The following is a 19351-nucleotide window of genomic DNA, read 5'->3' on the forward strand; positions in this document are numbered from 1 at the left end:
ACCCCGTCCACCTGTCCATGTGGCCCATTAAGGGTTGGGCCACTTTTGGATCTCTCCACCAACCCACAGTTGCTCTTCGCCCCTGTCTTAACACAACAGCTCTGATATTTTTCTCTTCTCCCTTTAGTCCTACCCCAACCGCAGTGCCCTGCTTGCTATCCCCTTGAGCAACCTTGCAAAGCAGACTTCAAAAGTTGCTAGTCCATATGACTTGCTACTAACACATCTGCCCAATAATTCCCAGCTTTCCTTTCAGGCCACCAACATTTGTAAAGCTTCCTGACCTAATTGCCTGGAGGCAGTGGAGACAGGTGGCTCTGATATCAGTGGGGCCGTGAATCCACTCCAGTTTTTCAGCCTGAACGTTCAAGGAGCTGTCCAAGGTGCTGAACCTATTTGGGAGCCATCTTATGTGGCTCTTTGCAAGACCAACCTGGAAGGACATCAGTGCTGGATGTGCCCGTAAAGGCCACCTAAGGAAGCCTTTCCCAAGAAGCAATTTAAAAATTACCTTTGTTTCTTGACACAGTTCCACTTTTTGTGGGTGTCACTGTTCCATTGTTGGCGAAGAAGCAAGAAGTGCCTTGGCTTCCTCCTGCACTGTCCTGGGCCTGAGTTGTAAACTCAGCATGGCACTGATAGCGGCAAGGCATTACGGGCTTCTTGCATTCCTTTGAACACAATGTGTCTGTGAGGCGTCCTTCCCTGGCTCTCCCTGTCAGGTTCCTACCTGCTCGTGGTTACTGCCTGTCTCTAGGCACCACCAGGGACTCCACCAGTCCAGACCGCTCTCTCTTATGATTTCTCTCCCCGCTCTAGCACAGATCTCAACAGATCCCCCTGCTAGGCAACCACCAGTAACGTCCCAATACTAGTATTCCCAGAGACTCTGAATACTGGTATTGTTATTCTCTTCACCGCTGCCACCATTTGTTACAGTTCCCCTTCAGCCTTGGTCATTACCTTACCCTCCCTTCTGGTCTGTGAAACCCCAGCCAAGGATCAGGCCTTTGGTAAACCAAATTAAGTATTTATTAAAGATAACAAAGCTAACAAGATTAACAAGATTTCTTCTTAAGGCACATAAGCATATGGTTTTACTGAATACTAATCTGAACTCCACCTCCCTCCTGGTAAACAACTCTCTAAACCCCACCAAGCAATCCACTCTTTCTCTTCTCCCCCCAGATTCCACAATTCACCACCTCACATTCACCCAGATTTACCTGTCATCCTTTCATTTATACTGTCACCCATTTTAAACATTCAGCCAATCATCAAGCATTCTATTGCCCATTCACTCCCCCTCCTCTTTCACTACTTACCATGTATACTCTAAACAACCAGCACTTACCATATATACACTAATATATAGATGTGCCCGTAAAGGCCACCTAAGGAAGCCTTTCCCAAGAAGCAATTTAAAAATTACCTTTGTTTCTTGACACAGTTCCACTTTTTGTGGGTGTCACTGTTCCATTGTTGGCGAAGAAGCAAGAAGTGCCTTGGCTTCCTCCTGCACTGTCCTGGGCCTGAGTTGTAAACTCAGCATGGCACTGACAGCGGCAAGGCATTACGGGCTTCTTGCATTCCTTTGAACACAATGTGTCATCGAGTGGCTTTTCTGAAGAGCAAGTAGAAGAAAAATTTTGAAAATCCCACGAGAGGGAGGGAGGCAAAGACTACCTGCTCCTACTGGATTTCCCCCTTCCTCTAACAACAAGGTGAACTACTATCAACAGCCCTGTAGAATTATTCCAGGACAGAGGGCTCAAAGTCGGTATGCATGCTTTCGTACAGAGGTGTGGTGGGGGCAGTTTGCCCCAGAAATGAAGAGTTACTGCTCAGTAGAAGAGCATCTGCTTTGCATGCAGAAGGTCCCAGGTTCAATCAACTGCATCTCCAGGTAGGCGCCTGGCAGAGTTCCCTGCCTGAAACCCTAGACAGCCACTGCCAGTCAGTGTAGACAATACTGTGCCAGGTATGATTCAGAATAAGAGATATTCCCATGTTCCTATATTCCCAGAATAAGAGATATTCCCATGTTCCTATATTCCCAGAATAAGAGATATTCCCATGTTCCTATATTCCCAGAATAAGAGATATCCCCATGTTCCCATGGCTCTGATGACTTAGAGCAGGGGCGAGGGGCGAGGAACGTCAAGCCTGGGGGCCAAACGCGGCCCTTCAATGAATTCAAGTTCAAAATAAGATTCATCAACTAAGATTAATTGGGTGACAGCCCTAGTTATCAAGTGATGAGAAATCAAACATGTGATGCACCTGGATTGGACCAGAGTCGTATACTACTGTGAGCAACCTCTGCATCCTTGATAGGCGGGATTTGTTCTTCCTCAGATCATAATTCCTTTTGTTCCCAGGGACCCCGCTGTCCTCCTGCATTGTGCACTAAGCACCACAACAGAACTCAGTAATGAATAAATGACAGTCAACAGCGATTTGAATAATTTACAGAGCCAGAAAAACAGACATCTTCCAGTCGACTGGGCCATGTAATTTCAGGCAGGCAACGGCATTTCTTACAAATAGGGTTACTAGAGGAAAAGGAATATGGGAAGCTCCTCATACAGAGTCAGTCCATCTAGCTCAGTATTGTCTACACAGAGTGGCAGTGGTTCTCCAGGGTTTCAGACAAGGGTGTCTCCCAACCTTACCTGGAGATGCCAGGGACTGAACCTGGGACCTCTTGCATGCAAAACAGATGATCTATCACTGCGCGATGGCCCTTCCCCTCTAGAAGACGCCAGGAGGACTCCTGCACCCTTGAGGAAAAGAGGGAATTTTGGCAGGTATAAAGAAAGCCCATCCCCCTTTCCCCTTGGCTATAATATAATTATAATATAAATATTGTGTCTCTTTCTACCCTCAAAAACACAGCTGATTTTTTTGTTGTAGTGTGGCGAAAATGTTAACATATTCACCACAATTTTGGCAAGTATGAAAAAACTGCTGAACATCGCTGCCCTACTAAATGGCTTACCATAAAGTGACTGTTGCCATGATAATGCTGAGCAAAGCAACGCCAGACTTTTCCCGCTTCCGGTAGGACTCTCCAATAGACAGTGCTGTTTGGAGTTCAGCCCCTTCACAATCTGTGAATACATACACAAACCTTCTGCTATATTCTATAACTTATCCACCACATTCAAAGAAATCATTGCTTCCTCTGGAATAAAATACCAGGTTGTGGAGGGATAAGTTTTGTAATTTCTGATCCTTGTTTCAATAACCAAAGTATAAACTAAGAGCAGTTCTGATGTTAACAACTACAGCAGTTAGTTTCAGCCGCGAAACCAAGCAGCAGAGGGGAGTGGGGAGCATTCAAACCCAAGACTCCAACAGGCTTGAGCAGGGGTTGGGAACCTCCAGCCCAGAGGCCAATTTAGGCCCAGCAGGGGTCCTAATTTGCCCATGAAGCCATTTCTCTCAAATCAGACATCTGCCCCAAACCTGACGTCATGTGTGCAGGGGAAAGTAAAGATGCGGCTACAAAGAAACTATCAGGAGCCTTACCATGGCAAGCAAGGCTTGCTGATCAGACCTTAGAAGGTCCACATGGAAATGTTTCCTTTGCCCAGTTTGATTTCAAAGCTTGTCAGCAAAAGAGGCAGAGTTTGCAGAAGCTACCAATCAGCTGATTGGTGGCAGACGCAAATCCTGCTTCCTTTGCCAGTGCAGATTGATTTCAAATGACAAAACACTTCACCTGATGCATGGGGATGTCAGGTGACTGACAGGTGGGCTGTCTCATCCAAGTGTCTCATAGGGGATATCTGGATCCAGTCTGCCAGCCAGATCCTTTCCTCCACCCCTAGTTTAGAGTTATATCCCAGCCAGGCCAATACTCGTAACTAACATATGAGCATTGTTGCAGATTCCATTCTCAGTTCTGTGAACATTTCTGGTTGCCTTGGTTTTGTATTTGAAAACAAAACAAAAAAACACCTGACCTCAGAACAAAAGTTTTTTAAAAAATAACCTTTAAAAAAAGAAAGATGCAGTGAAGGGGGAGAAATAGAATTTACTTGGGTGTACCTAGAGCTCACTGTACACTGTTAAATCACTCAACTTACTGCATTCATCATAGCAAGCTGTGAAGGGTAGGCCTTGCAAGGGAAGAGAATTTTTACACCTCCGATGGTGTATTCTGATGCTGAAGAAGCCATAACCACGTATAGGTTTCAGAATTCTTGATCTACACTTGTAAGATAAAAAAGGAAAGTTATTTTAAACAAGGCACGGTATAGGAACATGTCAAAGGTCACACTGAATTCGAGAAAAATAAGTGGAAACTGCTTGTCTGTGACTAATAAGGCATTCAATTCCACAGAAACATAGGAGTCTTATACTAAGTTAGACCACTGGTCCATCTGGTGGAGTACTGTCTGCACTGCCTGGCAGTGGCTCTCCAAGGGGTCTCTCCCAGCCCAAACTGGGGATGCAAAGAACTGAACTTGGAACCCTTTTCATGCAAAGCACGTGCTCTGCCACTGAGCTATTGTCCCTCACCTAAAAATAAAGTTTCTAGTCCTCATGCCTCCAGATAAAGGGCTGAATCACATAGGAATGTAGGAAGGTGCCTTAAACTGAAAAAGGCTACTGCTCCTCCAGCTCAGCATTGTCAACAATGCCTGGAAGTGGCTCTCCAGGGTTTCAGACAAATATGTTTCCCAACCCTACCTGGGAATTGATATTACTATATTTATATATTCCCCCTTCCCCTCATGGAGAACTGGAGGAGCAAGATTAAATAAAATAAACTACTAAAATATATCTTCTATATTGTACTACAGAACCTTCTCTCTCATTTTATTTTTATTGTACGTGTGTTGGCATATAACGGGGAACTTCCACTCACCATAAATGGGCAAATGTTCCAAAACATGTCAAAATGGACGTCTTGCATATCACGACCTAAGATTTATTCCCCCAAAACTTTTGGGGTGGAGGAGGGTATGGGGAGGTCCCCCTTCATCACCCCAAAACTGAAGGAAAGTTTGTGCCAATGAAGAGCCGTATTATTCTATATGGTTAATTAATTAATTGAATTTCTATCCCACTCTTCCTCTCAAAGGAGTCCAGGATGGGGCAAACAACACAATCAAGAACAAAAGATATTTTAGTATTGCTTCAGAAATGTGTAACCCAAACTGACCATAAAACGTTCTGGGCTTACACAAAAAGTCAGCATATGGCTTCATTTTCTCTCTCACCCAACATTTCCTTTCAAAAATACAAGGTTAATTTTAATCAGAGTCAAAAACACTCACACCAGCTTTTTTTTTTTTTTTTTTAAATTAGGCCTGCTCATAGTAGGCCCATCGAAATTCATGGGCACGACTAATTTAAGTCCATTCATTTCAATAGAGAGCTTAGCAAAGCGCAACCCTATGCATTTAAAACATTATCACTTTAAAATTTGGTTCTGTGAAGAGGGGCCTTGACACGTGAAGGTGAAAAAGTGAGCTTGTAGCCAACTAAGCCATACTCAGAGTACACCCACTGAAAGCAATGGTCCCAAGTCAGTCACCTCCATTTATTGCAGTGAGGCTAACATTGATACAACCCAGTATAAATATTTTTAGGGCAACGTTTATGTGAAGTTTTCATCTTCACCTCAGAATTAATTTTTATTTTTAATTTTACTTTATGAAACGGTGGTGGGGCGGAGGAAGAGGGAGAAAGGAATGTCGCTTTTCCATACTAAGATAGGAATTAATGGGTCAAAACAGACTCTATCTGAACCCCCCCCCATGAATGGAATAGCTGAGATAACGCGCGCCCCGCCTGCGAATTGGACTCGCCCAGCGCGCGTGTATCAAAGCGCACCACCCGCGAACAAGGGCTTTTTACCTCAGCAATCAAAGCACCCCCTCTAGTCTCTTCTCTTCAGGTTCGATCCTTTCTTTCCGCCTCTTTTTCCCCATCGCACTCCGCCCTTCTCCATCCGGCACCTTAGCCAATCACGGCGAGATAGGAGCTTCCACGAGCCAATCGTTAGCCGCGGGAGGCTCAAATCCAAACCAACTCCCGACCGGGGATTTTCATCCAATTCAACGATTTAGCGTAGCTTCCTGGTTCCTGTCGTTGCCTAGGAAACCACAGGCTTAGTGCGGCCTACCTACATTGTAGGCGCCTCCAAAGGGAAGGTTCTGTGGCCATCTTTGACCTCATTTTTTATGACGCTTCAATAATAAAAAGCTTCATAAATAATAGTAATTCCACATCACTTAAGTGTAGAACCCTGCTGAAGACCCATTTTTCACAGGGGTAACACCTGCGTTCACAAACCTCATTCAGCAGAAACCTAAGAGTTGCACCTGCACTATGTCAAAATTCACCATTTACATCTTCGGCAACATACCAAGATACCCAACTTTAAAAAAAAAATACTACTACTACCTTTATATCTTACCTTTCCTCCAAGAAGCTCAAGGTGTCACACATGGGTTTCTCCCCCTCTCCATTTTATCTTCACAACAAGCCTGCGAGGTGGGTTAGGCTGAGAGTTGGTGACTGGCTCAAGGTCTCCCACAGTGAGCTTTATAGCCAAGTGGAGATTTGAACCCTGGTCTCCCGGATCATAGTCCAGGACTCCAACCACTGGATTAGAAAAGTCTTTGTTAATCAAAGTTTGTCACCTGCGAGAGAGGCACTGCTCACTGCAAATTTAAAACCACATCTGCACACTCAAAACTGTCATTCTCCATTATGATATCCAAGACAGGTTCATCCTCTTTTGTCTAGGAGTGGCCTTTTGATAGACAGCTTTTAAAAGTTTTTTGCAGAGGTTGGATCATCAGTTAGTTTATAGTGCCATCTGGTGGCAGATGTGGGTTTTTCCATTTTTAAACCACTGCATTGCTCTTGCCAATTTTATTTTTTCAAAAAAAAATAAAGCAACAAGCCTTTTAAGTTGAGACCTTATCCCAGTCTGCATCTGTGTTGGAATTGCTTTTTAATATATTTTTAAAACTTTTTTCTTTATTTAAAAAAACAATGTTTTTAACCTTTAAAAAAAAAAGTCTTGAAAGCTTTTTAAAAATGTTTTTAAAGATGTTTTGTTTTCATGTATTTTAAAATGTTTTTATGATGTTTAAAGTGTTTTTAGTGCTTTTGTTTGTCGCCCTAGGCTCCTGCTGGGAGGAAGGGCAGGATATAAATCAAATAATAAATAAAATTTATTTTTTTAAAAAAATCTAGTACAGCCAGAACAACTTTACCCTATTACCAGTAATAGTTCATATGGGTATATATATGAGTGTTCTATGTACTGCTCAGGGTAGAGAGTTCTTTAATAGCCTCTTATCCTTTTTAACTGGATGTATCAGGGATCGAACCTGGGCCCTTCAGCCATAGGCTAGGCTCCTACTCACTGAGCAACAGCCCCTTCCTTGTACTATTCCTCTGGGAGGCTGTAGCTCCTGAGGAAGGCCACACATTTCAGTCTGCAGTTGGCTGTAACTTCCCAGAGTTTTATTAAGCAAGTATCTAAGTTCATATCACTTAGCTTATTACACAGGCACCTGTGAACTTCTGTGGCATACTAAGAGGAAATGCTATTATCTTTGTTTTTAAACACAAGTCTGCATCTGGGAAATGCATGGCAAATTTTGAATCAATATGCGAAATTCAGCCACACAGCACTCTGTATGCCTCACCTGCCCTTGTCCACATCTATGTAAGGTTTTCACCCGCCGAACAAAGTTATTCACTCTGCCTCAAAATATGAGCAACCCTTCTCTTTCAAGAGTCAGAATGTTCATGAATATTCCATGGCCAAGCACAGCAGATTAATACTACCTGGCATACACTTACAAGCTGTTATTACAGAAAACAACTGGGACCTGCAACCAAATGTTACATACCTGCTCAGAGTTCTGGCCAACCTGCCATGCCTTTTGTCCCAGTCCCCACCCTCCAGCAGTCCCTTACACTTTAGGCTGTTTTTTTGGTGGGGCTAGGTTTTTTCCACCAAAAGATTTGTATTTTTGCAAACATTGAGGATGCCAATCTGTTGATTCCTTCCCCCTCTTGTGTATAGATATGTATTCCATTTTGGCTACAAAAGGATGCACACTCTGATCATGAGCTCATTATTATTATATAGGACATTTATGTAATGAAATTTTAAAACAGGAGAGAGAATACATTGGAACAGTACAAATGTTTATAAGAAAACACACGATTTCCACTGGGTTTCATTGAAATAAAATGCTCCCAGTGGCATATAAAAATATTACAAGCCTAAGAAAACCAGAAAACATGCAAACATATATACATGTTTTATAAGAAATAACGGTTACAATCTGCTAAAATATAAAAACACATCTCATATATATATATATATATATATATATATGCTTTGACCATCCATATGGTAAGAGGATAATACTGGCATGTAGCATTGTACTGACAATCTCAGCAGAATATGCTGAATAGCTAAAGGACAAAATGTTTCTGAAGAGCAATGTCAGGATCAACCTGGTGGTTTCATCACTACAGAATTAAACAACAGCAATACAGAACTTAAAAAACAGGAGACAACTGTACAGGGGATAACGATCGACTTGGCTCTCAGCCCTACATTGACTCATCCCTATACCATGTAATTCCAACATCCAAACCTTTCGTATTAATGCAGCAGGGAGGCTCTGCTTAAGGAATGTTTTAAGTGCAATTCTGCAATCAATAGCTGGCTCAGACATCCCATTACACCATAGTTAAAAATACACCATTTCATGTGAACAAGCGGCGTGTTTGTACACACTGCTCCGAAGTCCGTCGGTTCATTCCTCCTTCACTACTGCTGTTGCTGCGCCAGGAAGGAAATCAGCACTCATGGCTTTTTCCCCAAAACAAACCACAAACGATAAGTCTAGAACATACCTTGCCTTCCACTTGTGTTTCATTTGGTGGGAAACAAACCACAAGTGCCGGTTTGCACGTTGCGTGATGCCAGCCTCTGGTTTGTTCCTCCCCGGTGCAGCAATAGCAGGAACAGGGTGGAACTGCTCCTTCATATTAAACCATCGTTTATTTTTAACTATAGTTTAAATGTTATGCCTGAACCAGGCCACTGCAAAAATACACAGACAATTTGTGAAAATCTGCATATGGACTTCAAGATCGCAGTCGAGGCAATCGTAGATCAGGGAGATGCAATGGACTACAAAAATGACAACTTCTAAGCAATACTACTGCTAATAATACTAATCTAATAATAAGGATATGTGAAGGACTTCCTAAAATGGACCACGAAACAGCCACCTGAGGTATATTTTTTTTTACCTAAATCACTTACTAGGACTAAGAATCTGAAGGTTTTCCACTGATAAAATGATTGACCTTTAAGCAATGGCATTTCATAAAGAGTATTAAACCTTTGCTGGAAAACAAATATTAACAATCTTTTGTAACGGTGTTTCAGGCTTACTCTTCATGTTATTTTTTCCAGTACATGTATTAGCTTCCGAGACACATTTTAGAACAAAAGCAGACATTCCCACATCTCACCTCACTAGCTGTGCTGGGGTTAAAAAAAACCCTGTGAGTTTAGCTCTCTGCTACCTATTGCCAAACACAATTAAAAAATCATTTTTGACACATCAGCATTACAATAATAAAACAGGTTTCAGTAAAAATGTCCTTTTGAAACTCCCCCCCTCCTGGCATCTCTTAACATATTAACAATCAATCATCCCAAAACTTACACGGTGTTTTTAAAAAATCTGTTCAGTTTTCAAAACTCAGCAGAAAAAGTCATCTGTTTGTCAAGTTAACTAGAAAAGTTGGTATTCAAACTGGAGCAAAAATCTGACAAGAAAGAGTTTTATAGGCGGCATAGACAGCTAGAGACTCAGATGCTAAACCCAGCTGGCCCCCCTAACTCACCGGTTGCCCTTTTCGGTGGCTAAAAAAGAAACTCTCAGCCCCAGCCATAAACCCCATAAGCCAGCTTCAGGTGAACCAAAAAGCCAATGTCTGCTCCACTGATTTTCCTTCTGCCCCCTTCCCTTTCCTAAACATCCGACCACCCTGGGGCTTTCAAACTTCAGCTGGCTCTGAGCAAGAAAATAGGCGGCAACAAGAAAATAGTCCCCACTACCACTATGATTGGGGTTTTTTTTTACTTCAAACAAACACCAGCCTCTTTCAAACTCTTCTTGATGGAGACAGTTCCTTTCACAGGCCAGCAGTCATCACAGGACATCTGTCTGAGTTAAAGCTGTCATACGGATTTCAAGCTGTGGTTCAGCTTTGACCCAAGATGCAGGATGCAGGGAGGTATCTGAGGCACTGAAGAAGAAAACAGCAGGGAAATAGCTTCTCCAAAGACCATTTCAGGAATGCACACTGGACTAGCCTTTGCAAGTCTCTCGCTTCAAAACCCAACAAAATATGGATTCCATCCAGGAAAAAGCAGCATGGAGACCACTGCAAGAACCTTAGATGCTTTCACTGAAAGCGGCATTTGCTTGCTGCATCTGCAACTTTGCATTAAACCCAAGATATTGTTTCTTCCAAGCCAACTCTTAGCTTCACTTTGACCTGGAAAGCTTCAGTTTGGAGTTTCCCAACCAGAAGTCAGCATCCACCACCAAATACTTGGCAATGGCCCTTCCCATTTCTGGCAGGCCTCAAACTCCACTGACGCTCATGCTAATTATTTCAATGAATGTATTTTCAATACACTGACACAGCTGGACATTGGGGTCCAGGCTACTAGTGTCTCCTGCTCCAGTTTTATAAGCCGGCTCTTTAGGAAGTCTTGTCTGCTCATACGGCTTCTCCTTCAGTTGCTGGAGACCTAGAGACAATTCAAGGTACAAGACATGATGTGACTATTGAGATTCTTTTTGTATTTTGCGGCAGCAAAGGGAGGGACGGAAGCTCAGTGATAAAGCACATCATCTTTATTGACCAAATAAAGTCTCAAAGTGACTCATGCTGACTCAGGCTCAGTGCTCCAGATTCTACTCCTGGCATCTCCAATTTACAAAGACACCAGAAAGGAGGAGACAGGAATGGCGTTCCTTCCTCCCAAGATCCTGGAGAACCTCTGCCAGTCAGAGCAGGCAGTACTGGGCAAGGTGGACAAACAATCTGACCTGGTATAAGGCAGTTTCCTATGGGTTGTATTCAACTAACTGTTACTCAGAGCAGACCTGTTTGAAATCAATGGCGCTAAGTTAGCCATGGCTATGAATTTCAATGGGTGTAACTCTTAAGTAAAAGTTAGTTGAATACACCCCTGTTTTCCTAGGAAAGGGGCAGAGGGCAAGCTAAATTCTACAACAAAGAGCTGAATTCTGTGTCAAGCATGAGATTTCTCATTTTGAATAAGTGACAGTGTTTCTGCTTGTTGTGGATAGGGGGTCAAGGAAACATGCATGACAAGCCACTGAAAACCTGGCCCAGATCATGCAAACCTTAATCAACAACTCCTCTGACTGCAGGGATTTTAGCCACACATTGTCCATGCAGTACTAGATGTATCTTTACCGCCATGAGGGCTAGAAGCTTAAGTTGTTTTTTAAAAAAGCGACAGGAAAGGTTCTTATCTATTCTAAGGAGCAATCATTACATCATCACAGGTGTTCGGTACAAGTTGCTTACGTGTAATAATTGGGTCAAAATCTCTCGTCTCCGTGGCAACATCCGAGGCACAGACTTGCCCAATTTGGATGAGCAGGGACATGATATCGTCGTAGAGTGGAGGAAAGGCTTGGCAGAACGAGACCAGGCAGGGCAGGGTGGGCACAAAAAAGGCATAGCGCTTTGCCTCAGTTAAAACTGTCAAGACAAAAGGAAACACTCTCTAAATGGGCAGATCCATACAGCGAGAGCTTCCATTTTAAAGCCACAGGCTGCATTTCATACTCCTAAATAAAAGGCAACCCTGCCAACTTTTGGGGAATCTAGACTCCTATTCCCCCCTCATAGAGCTACAATCCCCTGAGTTCCTTTGGAAGCAGGACTGACTTTTAAACCACTCAGGGAACTGTACCTCTCTAGTGGGACGAGAGGTCTCCTAGCAACTCTCCGCACCCTTAACAAGCCACCAGTCCCAGGATTCTTTGCCATGACTGCCTGAAGCGGTATTGAAAAATGGACTGCCTTCAAGTTGATCCCGACTTATGGCAACCTATGAATAGGGTTTTCATGGTAAGTGGTATTCAGAGGGGGGTTACCATTGCCTTCCTCTGAGGCTGAGAGGCAGTGACTGGCCCAAGGTCGCCCAGTGAGCTTCGTGGCTGTGTGGGGATTCGAACCCTGGTCTCCCAGGTCATAGTCCAACCACTATGTCACACTGGCTCTCAAAGAGGCATTATGCTTCTTTAAATGGAGAGTGCAGATGGGGCCCTGAGCTCCAAGCAAGACCAAGAGAAGGGGCCCTCGAAGTCTCTCGCCTCCCCATCGAATACAGCCAGAGGCCTGGTTACGGGAGGGCAAGGGTTAATATATTATTTATTTATTTATTACATTTATACCCCACCTTTCTTTTCATCACAGAAACTCACGGCAGCTTCCAGTCTCCCATCCAGGCACTGACCAGACCTGACCCTGCTTAGCTTCAGCAGGGAGCTGGCCTCATGTGCCTTCAGGCCATCGCCTGTTTGGAGACATCGATTCCTCCCTCACAGAGCTACAATTCCCAGAATTTCCATTTTGTATGCAGTCACAAAGTTCACCCCAAATGCTGACTTACTGCAGGGCTTCAAGCGTTACCTGTTAGCAGCGTTCCCATGACATTGATAGCCAAACGCGCCACGCTGAGGGATTTCGGGAGAGCATACTGAATACACAAGTAAGAAAGCAACTGGATGGCAAAAATCTGGAAGACGGGGGGGGGGAGAGATATAAAGCAGCAGCAGTTAGTAGGATTACTGTTTAAGAAACAAGGTAAGTTTCTTAAGAAACATTTGAAGCAGGATTGTCCCACAGTCACAGCTTCTCCCAACTGTAGTTTGATAAGGGGTGCTGAGAGTTGTTTGGGGACCCCAATTCTTCCCTCACAGAGCTGCAATTCCCAGAGTGGAACTTCCCAGGGAACTCTGGGAATTTTAGCTCTGTGAGGGGTGGGGGGAAAACTGTCTGCACCCTTAACGAACAACAGTTCCCAGGATTGTCTGGGGGAAGCTGTGAATATTTAAAGTGGTGTAATACTGTACAGTGCTGATGTGACCCTCGTGATTGTGTTTGGAGCCAACAGGACACAGCCTGAATGCTGGAATTAGAAGGAATGGTATACTGCTTCTCAGGTGAACCTCACAAAGAGATTTACACTACTTAAACAAAAACTACTTGAACAAGAGGAAGCCCATAGAGTGTGCAATGAATGGCTCTCTGCAGACGGCCCTGAGGAATACTCCCAATAAACAAAGTCCTTTGTGCACATGCACAAATGTCAGTAGTCATCACCACCAAACCGCACAACAGGGCAATGCTTTGAAGCTCTGTGTAAATTCCTCCAAAGTTGAATACTGGATTTATCCTTCCAATGAATGGGGGGGGAGGAGGAGGGTGCAGATCTCTCTCTCTCTCACACTCTCACACACACACAAACTCTTTCTCTCTCTCTCTCACACACACACACACACACAAATACCTGTTTCTCCAGTTCAGGTTGTGCAATCAGCTCAGGTATGAAGTCCAGGCAGATGTGCATGGATGGAATGCCAGCCACAGTCAGGGGAAGCAGTTCACATGGATAACCCTGTTTGAGCAAAAGTCGGGGAAGACATATATATGAGAGAGGGAGAGGGAGAGAGAGAGAGATCTGGGTTATACCACAAGCTGGCTGCTTCAGGTGAATGAAGGAGCTGAAAAGAAGCCACCTATAGTGTGTAATTTTATGTAAGAACCACCTGCTGAATCAGGCCAGTGGCCCTTCCAGTCCAGCATCCTGTTCTCACAGTGGCCCCAGTGGGAAGCCCAAATGCAGGACCTGAGTTCAAGACCACCCTCCTCTCCTGCAGCTACCGGCAACTGGCTTTCAGAAGCCGAGCACACCCATCATGGCCAGTAGCCATTGACAGCCTTATCCTCCATGAATTTGTCTAATCTTCTTTTAAAGCCATCCAAGCTGGTGGCCGTCACTGCCTCTTGCGGGAGCAAATTCCACAGTTTAACCAGGCGCTGCGTGAAGAAGTCTTTTCTTTTGTCTGTCCTGAATCTTCCAACATTCAGCTTCATTGAATTTCCACAAGTTCCAGTGTTGTGAGAAAGGGAGAAAAACTTTTCTCTATCCACTTTTGGATAATTTTACATACATGTAATTATTACATCATGTCCCCACTTGCTTGCCTGTTCACTAAACTAGAAAGTCCATTAGCTGCCCTTCAGCTCCTGGGCCAAGTTCAAGGTTCTAGTTTTGGTGTACAAAGCCCTACGCAGCTTGGGACCAGGATACCTGAAAGATTATCTTACCCCTTATATACCCAGTCGATCACTGCGCTCTATCAGTGAGGGCCTCCTGCAGATCCCATCCTATCAGGAGGTCCACTCTGCACAACAGAGGAAACAGGCCTTTAGTGTAGTGACCCCTAACCCTTTGGAATTCCCTCCCCTTAAATATTAGACAGGTGCTATCTCTGTTATCTTTTCAGCACCTACTGAAGACCCTCCTCTTTCAACAAGCCTTTTAAGTAGAGACCTTATCCCAGTCTCCGTCTGTGCTGGAACTGCTTTTTAAGATGTTTTTAAAGTTGTTTTTAAAGATGTCTTAAAGATGTTTTGTTTTAATATGTTCTCAAGTCTTTTGTTTGTAAGATGTTTTAAAGTGCTTTCAGTGTTTCTCTTTGCCACCCCGGGCTCCTTCTGGGAGGAAGGGCGAGATATAAATTTAATAAATACTAAATAAAATAAATAAAAGAGCCAAATGCTACAACCTTTCCTCATTTTGCCCCACCTTCTAGTGTGAGCTTATATTGGGGAGAGAAGAGCAGAAGTGAGATTGCTGCTGCCGCGGTTAAATACAATCCTGTATACTTGGTGGGTGAGAGGCAGTGTGGTGTAGTGGTTAAAGTGTTGGACTACAACCTGGGAGACCAGGGTTCGAATCCCCACACAGCCCTGAAGCTCACTGGGTGACCTTGGGCCAGTCACTGCCTCTCAGCCTCAGAGGGAGGCAATGGTAAACCACCTCTGAACACCACTTACTATGAAAACCCTATTCATAGCGTCGCCATAAGTCGGGATCGACTTGAAGGCTGTCCATTATAGTATATACCATATTTGGTGGGTGCAACTGGGTCTTTCTGCTGCCGTTTGGATATGCCAGCAGCTATTGTGGTCCCTGTATGTCAGTTGTTTCAGTTTATATTGATGTCTAATAAGAAGATATTGGATTTAATTGTTATCTGTGCTTCTCTAAAACGTGGATTTAAAAAAACTGTAATGTTTGTATGCGTTTGTTTTATTTAGAAAACGCATAAACAGCTTGATCAAAACATTTTCCAAGCTATAGATATAGATAACACATAGCTAAAATCCTCAAACTAATCAAAAGTAATATATATAAAATCATTATTAAAAATGTAGGGGGTGGTTTCCACTGCTAGTCTTACCATGGTAGACCCACTGAAGTGAACAGATACGACTAAGGGTTCATTCATTTCAGTGGGTCTACTCTGAATAACACTTCATTGAATACCATCCAGGACTGCATGCAATGTTAGTCCTACTCAGAGCAGACTCACTGAAATGAATGGGCACGCCTAACATAGGTCCATTAATTTCAAAGGGTCTACTCTTGAGTAAAACAGTTGAAAAGTCATAAGATAAAATTAAAACAAGCATAAGTAAGTAAATCATGTGTCTGGATAGGTTTGCAAAAACAAAATTGTATTTCACCCTTGGTTTATGGTATTCTTAGGATGTTGTAAACACTTCAGAGATTTTCTTTGAAACATGAAGCGGTGTATAAAATTACCTAAATAAATACGACCCTAAGGGCAAGTCTTTACACAGGCCCAGCGCCAGCACTTGGCACGGTAGGGCAGACGTGTGGAGCCCAGCAGGGGCAACCACCACTTCTGCTGGGCTGACATGGTTCAGCTGGGCAACACTGGCATTAAATGCAGTTCTGCACCTGCACAGGATGATTGCACCAGCCGGCATCATTAACACAACACTGCAGAGCACGACATGGGCACTGGCCAGCTTCCAGCTGGGAAAAGATAGCAGCCTAGCTGGCTGCATTACCAAGGGAAGCTTCTGGCCGGTGCCCCCACCTTACAGGCCCCGACATATGCGGATCAGGGGCAGTGCACACCAGGGGTTCCACTCCACCCCTCACCCTGCCTGCCATCTGGTGAGTGGGGGGCAGCCCCCCAACAAGTTTGCCCAGTGGCCTCCAAATCTGGAACCGGGCCTGTTCCATAACTAAATCAAGATTTCAATAATGGGTTTAAGAGGTACACAATCCAAGTCTGTAGGCCAAAACTGCAGCTGGCAAGGGGCAGCAGAGCACATGCTGGGATAAGCTTCAGGGAGGGAAGGGGGTGAGGCCTGGCAACAAGTCTATAGTTCACTTACTGAGTGGGCAAGGTAAACATTCCAGCAGTGAAAAGGTTCTCGAGCATCTGCCGCAAGGCTCTTGAAAAGCTGTGGCCATTCGGAGGACACAAGGCCTGGCTCGACCGGTTTTAAAAAGGCAGCTTGTATGTTGGAAAGACAGCCGGACGGCAGGATGAACAATGAAGGGGAAAGAACTAGGTCTCTCCCCACCCCCTTCTGTCAGAAGGAGCAAAGGCAGACAGAAATACAACAGCACCAACCTGGAAGTGAACGAGCTTCGCGATGTTGGGGTCGGCAATGAACATCTGGTGCAACAGGCAGCAGATGAGACACTGGACCTCCCGCAGGTTGCAGAGGAGGCTGTCCTCGTCCTTCTCCCCGTCCCCCTCCGGTGCTGCTGCCGCCACCTCCTCCTCCATCGGCCGCTTCTTCCGAGGACTGGAGCCGGCGGCGAACAGGATGCTCTTCAGTAGCCTGCCAGAGCCATTGCTCAGGGGTTTCTCTCCTTCCATAGGCAAGCAGATCTCCAGGAGAATCTGGACCGCAGCGCTATCCTGGAGAGCAGCAGAGAATGCAAAGGGCACGCTGCAACTCGTCACATATCATAGGACACAAGAAGACGCCTTATATTGTGTCAGACCATCAGGTCCATCTACTGTAGCTCAGTATTGTCTCACTGACTGGCAGTCACTCCGCAGGATTTCGGGCAAGAGGCCTTTCCTACCTGGGGATTACAGGGGTTGAACCTGGGACCTTTTGAACGCATAGCAGATGCTCCACCATGGAGCTACAGAACTTCCCTAAACAAAAGTCCCGATTCTCCAAGCGTTGATCCTTACAACTAAGCCAACCAGGAACAAGAGGGAGAAGTCAGCAGGCCTGCAGAAAACCCCAAAGTTTGCAGAAGTACAAAAAATCTTTAGGAAAAACCCTTTCGGAGATTTCCCCCAACTCCAATAACAGACACCAGCCCAATGGGAACTGAGCAAAATCAACGGAATTCTGAATGTTGGGGGCGTGGGATAGAATGGAGCATTCTGAAAGAGAGCAGGGCTCAAGCCAGCCAGCTATGATCAGGCATACTCCACACTGCAACACTCTGGTGCAGATCTACTTGGTTTATTTGCATTTGCAGTCAGGCAAGCTCGAGGCAGGCAGCAGGCTGTAATAAAAGCAGGATATTGCAATAATCATGGTTTTGCGTTCTTTGTGGTTAACAAACTAACAAGGGGAGGAGTAACTAAGTTCCCACCCTAAAGCGACTCAAATTCTGCTCCAAGAAAAAGCTGGATTCCACGATCTGCATAAATTATGCAAAACTGGGCCGCTTCACATCATTTCTCATCATCATTTGACTCTGACTGAAGGCAAGGAGCAATGCACGCCAACCCATCGCAAGCTACTGAAAATCCCATTTCATCTAGATAAACCAGGGGTGGATGTTGTTGGACTCCAACTCCCATCAGCCCCAGCCAGCATGGCCGATGATGGGAAAGATGGGAGTCCTTGTCCAGCAACATCTGCAGGGCCACAATTTCCCCATCCCTGATTAAGACAGATCAGGTTCGGGGAACCTTTGACCGTCCAGAAGTTGTGGAACTATGACTCCCATCAGCCCCAGCAAGCATGGCCAACAGCCAGGGATGATGGGAGTTGCAGTTCAACAGCATCTGGAGGGCCACAGATTCCTCACACTTGAGATATAAGAAACGGACTGACAGACCGACACACTTATAGACGTACGATAGAGGCAGTTGCTGCACGTTTTAGCTGAGCATTGCAGGACATAAATGTAACAATATTCAAAATCAGCTTGCCGCTTCTCTTGTCCTAGGATAAGGCCCTGCTAGGGAGCTCAACAGCATCCCTTGCTAAACAGAACAGTTTGTGCCCATCTTGCAGCACACTCAGAAGAGACAGACACAACAATGGACACCCTGCTGGCGTCCTTTTGTTGGCTGATCACAAAAGGCCCTCTCTTTAATGGCAGTTTGCAAAGCTGATTGCTCAGCCGTCTTCCCCAGCTGGAGGCAAGCTGGAGGCACTTACTGACCCTTTGTTAAGCGGAGGCAGGGGGGACAAGCAGGCCCAGGCACTGAAGTAGCAGCAAAACTGAACGTGTGCAGGTTCAGTAAGGAGGCCCTTTGCATCCATTGATGGTCTATTGCCCCAGGGGTCACGGAGGGTATAAAAACACTCAAAGGGGTGTCAAGAAGGGTGTGCGGTCACAAAGGAGCAGCGCCAGAGGGGGAGAAGAGATGCATTGAAGATGACATGCTCTCCTAATGGATGAGAGAGTCTGACTTGAAAGCAAAATAATAAAGGCAAGATGAAGGGTGGAAGGTTTCTGAACAAAGTGCAAAGTTTTGAGCTTCTAGGAGTTAGTATGCAAATGCAGTCAGGACTCCCCAATATTCTCACATTGGGCCAACAGACTCATGAGGCTCAGAATCCCGATGGGGGAAACCACCGCTCCATGGGCCTAATTAGGCCCACAAGACCTCCTCCATTTAGGAGGACACCTGACGGTATATATACGACTACAGGTTTGGAGCCGGTTAAAAGGCTTCAGCTGAAAGGTTTGGAGGTATCACTGATCTGACCGGCAGAGCCTGCAAGCGCAGGGCGTAAGCTTGATGGTGTTGTGCTGGCTGGCTCTTGTTTTGTTTTAAATTTCATAGCTCAGATATGTGAGATTATGTACAAGTAAAACTAAACATTCAAAGCCTACACTAAATACACACAAATACACTAAAATGTAGAATTAACTATTATAACAGGGGTCACTGCCATGCCATCTGCGAAG

The 19351-nt window shown here is 44.7% G+C and overlaps 3 protein-coding genes across 10 annotated transcripts in view; all 3 read right to left on the reverse strand.

The window, feature by feature from the left end:
• BRIP1 (BRCA1 interacting helicase 1) overlaps nucleotides 1–683 on the reverse strand; it is a 211507-nt gene extending 210824 nt beyond the window's left edge. For both annotated transcript variants that reach the window (XR_009759861.1, XM_061605052.1), the window contains exon 1: nucleotides 512–683. Coding sequence is in view for 1 of the 2 variants with exons in the window: in XM_061605052.1 (XP_061461036.1) it covers nucleotides 512–653 (142 nt within the window). In the remaining variant the exon portion in view is untranslated. The remainder of the gene's footprint in view (nucleotides 1–511) is intronic.
• A 738-nt stretch (nucleotides 684–1421) lies between these two features.
• On the reverse strand, nucleotides 1422–6744 carry LOC133374488 (Fanconi anemia group J protein homolog). The gene is made up of 4 exons (XM_061605512.1): nucleotides 6437–6744; nucleotides 4095–4221; nucleotides 3002–3113; nucleotides 1422–1624 (listed from the first exon to the last, which is right to left on the reverse strand). The coding sequence occupies exons 2-4, from the start codon at nucleotides 4185–4187 to the stop codon at nucleotides 1422–1424; spliced, it is 408 nt and encodes a 135-aa protein (XP_061461496.1). The 5' UTR covers nucleotides 4188–4221; nucleotides 6437–6744.
• Nucleotides 6745–8109: 1365 nt separating this feature from the next.
• The window catches only part of INTS2 (integrator complex subunit 2), a 34572-nt gene continuing 23330 nt past the window's right edge, over nucleotides 8110–19351 (reverse strand). For 6 of the 7 annotated variants that reach the window (XM_061605139.1, XM_061605140.1, XM_061605137.1 and 3 more), the window contains exons 21-25: nucleotides 16806–17099; nucleotides 13634–13741; nucleotides 12754–12859; nucleotides 11641–11817; nucleotides 8110–10831 (exon numbers count right to left, since the gene is read on the reverse strand). In XM_061605139.1, coding sequence (XP_061461123.1) covers nucleotides 10662–10831; nucleotides 11641–11817; nucleotides 12754–12859; nucleotides 13634–13741; nucleotides 16806–17099 — 855 coding nt within the window. In that variant the 3' untranslated portion in view covers nucleotides 8110–10661. The remainder of the gene's footprint in view (nucleotides 10832–11640; nucleotides 11818–12753; nucleotides 12860–13633; nucleotides 13742–16805; nucleotides 17100–19351) is intronic. The other variant, XM_061605142.1, reaches the window with a different exon arrangement.

Source organism: Rhineura floridana, chromosome 21 (assembly GCF_030035675.1).
Source record: "Rhineura floridana isolate rRhiFlo1 chromosome 21, rRhiFlo1.hap2, whole genome shotgun sequence".
Classification (NCBI taxonomy): domain Eukaryota; kingdom Metazoa; phylum Chordata; class Lepidosauria; order Squamata; family Rhineuridae; genus Rhineura; species Rhineura floridana.